The sequence below is a fragment of the Neofelis nebulosa genome, chromosome 4 (assembly GCF_028018385.1).
Source record: "Neofelis nebulosa isolate mNeoNeb1 chromosome 4, mNeoNeb1.pri, whole genome shotgun sequence".
NCBI lineage: Eukaryota > Metazoa > Chordata > Mammalia > Carnivora > Felidae > Neofelis > Neofelis nebulosa.
The window spans coordinates 169,269,377-169,276,537 of record NC_080785.1 but is presented as its reverse complement, the minus strand read 5'-3'; the positions used below and the strand labels follow the sequence as shown (position 1 = coordinate 169,276,537).

The 7,161-nt window shown below is 70.1% G+C and overlaps 1 protein-coding gene across 1 annotated transcript; it reads right to left on the bottom strand.

The window, feature by feature from the left end:
- Positions 1–113: 113 nt before the first annotated feature.
- On the bottom strand, positions 114–6,959 carry PCSK4 (proprotein convertase subtilisin/kexin type 4). Its single transcript, XM_058728539.1, is given in 22 exon segments — positions 114–968; positions 970–1,006; positions 1,008–1,107; positions 1,247–1,301; positions 1,304–1,371; positions 1,654–1,726; positions 1,728–1,780; positions 2,004–2,076; positions 2,078–2,192; positions 2,441–2,558; positions 2,634–2,737; positions 2,838–2,938; positions 3,444–3,656; positions 3,743–3,915; positions 4,135–4,162; positions 4,165–4,225; positions 4,326–4,402; positions 4,486–4,551; positions 4,553–4,615; positions 4,688–4,780; positions 6,251–6,355; positions 6,603–6,959. Coding segments are annotated over 22 exon segments (2,430 nt in total). The 5' UTR covers positions 6,897–6,959; the 3' UTR covers positions 114–608.
- Positions 6,960–7,161: the final 202 nt, after the last annotated feature.

Below are 7,161 nucleotides of genomic sequence, written 5' to 3'. Positions count from 1 at the left end.
CCCAACAGGACGAGGGAAACTTAGGAGGAGTTAGGAATGCAGCGTGCCGCCCTGGGAACCCCCCACTTCACTCCTACCCCCACCAGACTGGGGGCCCGGGCCCCAGCTGCCCCTTTTCCTTGTGGGCCACAAGGTCCTCCAGGAGAAGACCGTTTCCAAGCGGGGTGCGGGGGGAACCCCCAACCATGCCATGGGGACGGGGGCCTGCCCCTGCCCCAAAGGAGACCACAGACTTGGCACCTCCTCTTCAACCTTTATTTGCAAACTCCGAGGTCTGACATGGTGCCAGAGACTCTGGATGCTGTCATTGGTTCCCCTTGCCCCTCCCCCCCACTTCTGGGGCTGGGGAAGGGACGGCTGTCACAGCCCAGCCTCTGCCCCATCCCACCCCGCCCCCACCCCAAACCGTGTAGCTAGCCTTCTCTCTCTCTCTCTTTCACCCGGACTTGCCAATTTCGGGTTCGGGATTCCAGCAGGCCGCCCCTGGCCTGAGGGCCCTCAGTGATTAGCCAGAGCCTCCGGGGGCGGGTCCCTGCACCCCCCGCCCAGGTTCCAGTCTGGAGCAAAGGAGCAGGATGACAGTGCCTGCACAGACACACGTCTGCCCCCTACTCAGGTGTCTCTAGGTCCCGGCCAGCAGCTGGACCTGGGGTGGTGGCGGGGGGGGGGGGGGGGGGGGGGGGGGGGCCGCGCACAGCAGTGGGCAACCTACAGCGAGGACGCTGCGGAGTGAGGGGCTCCCGAAGGCCACGGCCAGCGGGGCCAGTACCACGGCCCGAGCTCGGCGCGCGGGTGGCGGCCGGGGTGGGCGACTGCGGCGGGCTGGGGGGAGGCCGCTGGGAGGGGACGGGTCCTGAGCAGGAGCCGCGACGCTCGTCCAGCGTGGAGGCCGGGGGGGGGGGGGGGGGGGGGGGGGGGGGGCAGGCAGTGCAGTTGAGCGGGGAGCGGCCGAGGCAGGTGTAGCAGGAGGGTGCGGCAGCTCGAGCAGACGCGCAGGGCGGGAGCGGCCGGGCCCAGCGGTCACTGCCTGCCGGGTGTGGCCGAAGTACCTGGGCGGGCAGTAGGAGAGGCGGAGGTGGCCCAGGACGTGGGCGGGGCCGTGGCGTTCTGCACGGGGCACACGTACGTTGGGGCGTGAGGCCAGGGCCCCGCCGCCCCGTATGCCCTCCGCCCCCGGGCCGCACACGCACACTGCCCGCTGCTGCCGCCCCCCCAGCGAGCAGGCCGTGCCGCGCCAGGCACTCACCCTGGCACGGCCCCTCTGTGTCCCGCCGCACACACGCGCTGCTGGTCACCTGGGGGGCCCGGGGGGCCGCGCCGTCATGTCCTCGGCCGTCCCGTACAGCAGCAGCGCGTAGCGGTGCAGCGTCCCTGGGCGGGGGTCGCGGGGGGCACGGGGGAAAAAGGCGGAGAGGCTGTCGGCACCTGGTCCGCCCTCCTGGCTCCTCTCCCCGGCCGCCCCGCCCCGCCCCCGCCCCGGAGTCCCAGACGCTGATGGCCCCCAGGCCGGACGCCCACCGGGCGCCGGTAACTGGCGTCTACTATTCTCCGAAGATACCCGCTCAGTGTCCCGGGGAGACCCCGGACCCCTCTGCAGCGGGGGATCCCAGGCCGGTCCAGGGCCCGACGCCCCAGCCTGGGTGTCGCTCTCACCCGTGTTGAAGTAGTAGCCCTTGTTTTCCAGGCCCAGCGTCCACGGGCCCCGCGGGTCCTCGTCCCAGAAGTGGGGTGGACATAAAGATCCAGTTGTTGTAGCCTTGGCCGCTGACGTCCAAAGGGTCTGGGGCAGGAGGCAGGGGTGGGCGGGGGGTGGAGGGGGGGCTTCACAGCCCCGAGGGCAGTGGGGTCTGCGGGGCCGAGCAGGGGCTGCTGGCAGGGCTCCCGAGGGGGGAGCGCGCCGGGTGTCCGGCCTGAGCAGACCCCCCCCACCCCCCGACCCCACAGCGCACTGCCCCGCACCCCGGGGAAGGACAGAGCGGCTGCCACGGGGCCAGGTACCCCACCCCTGCACCTGATGGCCACGAGCGTGGAGCGGGTGCCCATGGGGCTCGTGAGCGAGATCTCCAGGTCCCCGCGGGCGACTGTAGGACAGCGAGAGCTGCACCTGCACGTGCTCCAGCGAGCGGATGTGGTTGGCTCGGCCGGCGCAGGCCGACACGTTCCTCCTCACTTGCGTCAGCGGCAGGATGGGGCTGGGGGCGGCGCGGGCTGCGAGCGCCCCTTCTGCGGGCCTGCTGGGGGGGGGGGGGGGGGGCGGCGGCACCGGGGTCTGGGCTCACGTCGTGGAGCCCACCCTCTCTCTCGTCTTACAGATGGGGAAAGTGAGGCAACGGGTGCTGGGCCCCACGCGTCTGTCACCCCCCCTCCCCCGCGGCAATGACGGGTGCGGGGAGAGGACAGGCGGGGCACAGCGGAGGGGTGGCGGTGGAGGGCTGCTCACGTGGGGGTGTGTACGATCTGAATGACGCACTTCTGCTGGCGCCGTGTGGGCAGCCACGTTCGCGCCATGTCCACCAGCAGCCTGGCATCCAGCAGCCCATAGCCATAGTGGTGGCTCACTGCGAGGACGGGCGGTGGTCACTCGCCCTGGGGGCGTGGCGTCCCCCCCTCCGCCCGGCCCCGCCCCGCCTCACCTTGGCGCCCCACGCCGTTGGTCCTCCAGTCCTCAGCCTGGAGCTGCGCGGGTCTGGACGCACGGATCACCAGGTGCTGCATATCCCTCCATGTCAAGAACGGGCTGGGGGCAGGCGAGGGTAGGTGAGCTGGGCCATGCCAGGCGGGGGGGGGGGGGGGGCGGGGGGGCGAGCGCAGTAAGCGGGGTCCCCTCCAGCACCTACTTGGCCTCCAGAGCCAGGGCGATCATGCCCGCGGCCAGCGGGGCCGACGCCGAGGTGCCCGTGTGTTTGTCCGTGCAGCGGTGGTGCAGATCCGTGGTGACCTGGGGGCAGAGACGGGGGCTTGGGGGGGACCGGTGCACAGGGAGACCCGGCCTTTGTGCAAAATGCATCAAGAATTCAAGAAGGTGCTGCAGAGACACCTCCAGGAACGGGGCCCCGGGTGCCACCCGGGTCACACAGCTGGGGAGCCTGCCCCGCCAGAGAGACAGGAGGGTAGACGAAGGGGTGAGGACGCTGGGGCCTGGTCTTGGGACCCCTCTGTGTTCCAGGTGCCACAGGGCAGCCCCGGGAGGGGGGAAAGTGGGGGACGGGACGGAAGGTGGGGGGAGGGGACGGACAGGGCGGGGTGGGGGAGGGGAGGCGCCAAGGGGGAAGACAACAAGGTTGTGGGGGGAAGGTGGGACCGGACAGAGAGGAAGGGAAAGGAGACAGGGGGAGGGGAGGGAGGGGAGGAGGGGAGGGGGAGGCGGGCGCGGAGGGGTGGGCCTCCCCCTGCCCCCGGGCCCCCCCCCTCCCCCCCCCCCCCCCCCCCCCCCTGGCACTCACGATCTGCGGGTCGGTGGCCACGCCGCTGCTGTAGGTGGTGGTGAGCGTGGAGGCACAGGCCTCGCTGTACCAGGGCACGCGGCCCTCGCGGGTGGTGCTGCCCACGGAGAGCGTGTACACGCTGTTGGTGTACCCGTCGCAGTTGCAGTTGTCGTAGTGCAGGCCGCCGTTGCCCGACGCCCAGATGAAGAGGGTGCCCAGCCCACCGCGGCCCTGCACGCAGGCACGAGGGAGCGGATGGGCGCGCCGGCCTCCAGGGCCGGCCCGGGCCCCCCCGAGGGCCCCCGGGGTGGGCTCACCTTGGTCACGCCGCGCCTGAAGGCCTCGCGGGTGAGGACGCCCGGGCCGTCCACCGTGCGGCCGTCGTCCTCGGGGCCCCAGCTGGCACTGTAGATGTGGATGTGCTGCGGCTGCAGGCTCAGCGACTGGGCCTCGATGACGTCCGTGATGGTGCCGTCCAGCATGCGCACGCCTGCAGGGGTGGGCGTCCGGCCTCCGCGGTCAGCCCCGCCACCCCCCCCCCCCAGGCCCCCTCTGGCGCGGGGGCGTCTGCGCGGGGCTCAGCTCTCCCCCTACCTGAGCTCGGGCCCTGCATCCCCCAGAGCCGCCTAACTCTGCCCGCAATCCCCGGGCGCCCCGTGCCGTCCGGGCCGCCCTCCGTCCCCAGGGTGCGGGAGCCGGGCCCCGATACCTCCGATCCGGGCATTGTAGGCGACGCCCCGCTCCACAGAACCCCGTTGTTGGCGACTGCGGCCACTTCCCCGGCACAGCGGGTCCCGTGCCTGGCGCCAAGGCAGAGAGGGGGGCCAGTCCCAGCCCCCCCCCCGGCTCCCCACAAGGCACTGGCGCCGCCCGCACACACCCCGCAGGACGCCGGCTCACCGGTTCTCGTCGCCGGGCGTGTATCGCGGCTGGGGGTCCGGGTCGTAGTCGTTGAAGTCGTAGCTGGCCAGGGGGTCCTGGGGGCCGAGCGGGGGCGTGAGGGACGGGGGCAGGCCGCGGGACCTGGCGCAGCCCCCACCCCAGTCCCCCACGGTCTCACGTAGTTGGCCCAGAGGTCCGGGTGGTCCTTCTCGATGCCATCGTCCAGGACAGAGATCACAATGCCCCCGGCCCGACAGCCCCTGGCTCCAGACCTGCAGGACGTTCAGGTCCGGCCGCACCTTGTTGTTCTGGGCACGGCAGGGGCTGGGGTCCGGGGCTCCGGCCCCGCCCGGCCCCACCGCCCGGCCCGGCCCGCTCACCATGTACCACTGCTTGGAGAACCAGGGGTCCGTGGGCACCACCACCGAGCGCTTTACACGCCGCCGCAGCGTCTGCTGCTCGAACCACTGCACCTGGAGGCAGACGCGCAGTGCAGGAGGGCGCCGGGCCCCCAGAGCCAGCCCGCCCTCCACCCCTCCACCCCTCCACCCGCCGGTGCGGCTCTCACAGCCGCGCACCTGCCAGGGCCCTGACCGGCTCCACTGAGCCTGTCCCACCAATTCCGGGCCGCAGGGCCCGAGTCTGCCTCCAGGGTCTGCGTAGGTCTCCCCCCCAGGCCCACCAGGGGACGACTCTGTGTGGGCCGCGGCTGGAGCGGGGTTGTGTCTGGGTCGCCCGCTGCTTGTCCCGGGTCCGTCATGGTGCGGGACGGGGCCCGGGACCTCGTGCTTGCCGAGGCTGCTCTTTGGGGTCCCCGTGTGCCTGGGGCTCTGCCTTCAGAGGGGACCAAGGCCCTAGCACCAGTCCCCAGGGCCCACTGCTCTTGAGGCCCAGCCCTATCCCTTCCCCAGTCCCTGTTCTAGATCCTTCTGCCCAAGATCTGCCCCTCTCTCTCCTGTAGCGGCCACCCCTCGTAAGACATCCCTGGATGGCCATAGCTGCCTCCGCCCTGGTTCCCCACCTGCCCCCCTGCCTCTCTACGACACAGTAGCATCACTCTCTGCAGAGCCCCTCCCATGCTGCCCCCCTCTCCAGGGCCCACAAAGCCCTGCCTATCTGGCCCCCACCAGCCTCCCTCTGCTGCAGTCATAGTGGCTGCCTCACCCCAGGGCCTTTGCACACAGCCATTCTGCCTGCCCCAGGTTGGTCTTCCTCAGACCTTTTTGCCCTTCTTTCTTCCTTGTTGATCTCCCCTCCCCGCCCCCCCCCCCCGCCCCGCCCCGCCCTGAACCAGCTCTTGTGCCCTCACTCTCATCCCAGTGATGGTGCAATTGTCTCCGCATGTGCCCAGCTCCAGACTCGGGAGCTGGCCCCAATTTCTCTCTGTCCCACACGTCTAATCCATTGGCAAGCCCTGGCCTCTCTTGTGCAAACCACACCTTGAACTGGCAGCTTCTCCCCGTTCCCAGTGCTCCCAGTGGGTTTCAAGTTATCAAGCCTCTTGCCTCCATGCTGATCAGTGCCCCCAGCCCAAACCCCATCTTGGCTCCTGAGGGTTTCCAAACTCAGCCTCAAGTCCCCAGCTTGGCATCTAAAGCCTTTTCCCAATCTGGCACCTCTCTGAGCATCTCACAGCCTCACCGGCTGACTTCAGGCAGGATTCCTACTCCCGGTCATAAAAAGGACCAATTCCCTTCTCTCCATCCCGTGAACTAGAATGTTATCTGCCGAAACCTGACCTTTAGGGTGAGAGAGAAGATGGGGGTGGGGGGGGCCAAAAAGAAATGCTGACAGTGTGCCAAGGCCCCGAGGAGAGCTCAGCACGCACACGTGCCCTGTTGCTGTCCACGGATGGTCCCCATCGTACAGACTGGGGGACCAAGTGGAAACCGAGACTCAGAGAGGGCAGGTGGCTTGGATAACAAGTGGCTGAGCAGGCTCACCTTGGGGTCTTTTTTCAGGCGCAGGCGATGGCCCCAGTGTGGGCTCAGGGACTGCTGGACCACGCCCCGGTGCCGCAGGTGGAAGTACTGCCCGTCAGGAAAGATCTGGGAACGTGAGGGGGCATCCGCAACGATGGCACCTGCCTCCGAGACGGAGTCCCCAGGACAGTGGCCAACATCCTCCCCCAACCAGGTGCGCCGCTGGGGGCTTCAGGTGCCCTCTGGGGGTCCCAGAGTCTGAAGCTGGTCGAGGCCTGGGTGAGCTGGGAGTCCTTGATATCTTGGGTACCCCTCCCGTCTGCCGGAGGGGTGTCCAGCCCCTGACCCTCCTGTCCCTTCGGGTGCCACCCACCTGCCCCAGGTAGACGAAGCCGAATTTGCGCGCCAGGCGCTCGGCCTCCCGGTAACCCTGGGACACCCTCACGGCCCAGCTGCTGACATAGATGGGGACCCGGGCCGAGGACCACCCCACAGGCAGGGGGCCAACGAGGGCCAGGCCCAGAGCCAAGGCAAGGCGCAGCCAGAGCGCAGTCCAGGCGGGCCGCATGGCGGCGGGGGGGCGGGGCCGGGGCGGGGCCTCCGAAAACCCCTCCCCCCGGCCAAACCGCCGAGTGGGCCCAAGCGCCCGCCCCGCCCCCGGGGCCATAGCAACCCCTGAAAGGCGTCAACTCCCAGGGGGCCTTGCGGCTGTCTCCCCCGCCACCCCCCCCCCCCCACCTACCTCAAGGAGCGCGAAGATCCGGCCGAAGACGGGGCAGGGGGGGCGGGGAACACCCCCGCCCTGGTCTTCCACAGATCCAAACCCTCTGGAGCCTCAGTCTCCCTCATTTGTACAGTGACCAAAACTTCCGACCGACCTAGAGGAGAGTGTTCAAGGCTGCTACCCCTGTCCCGCCCCTTTATCCCCGCCC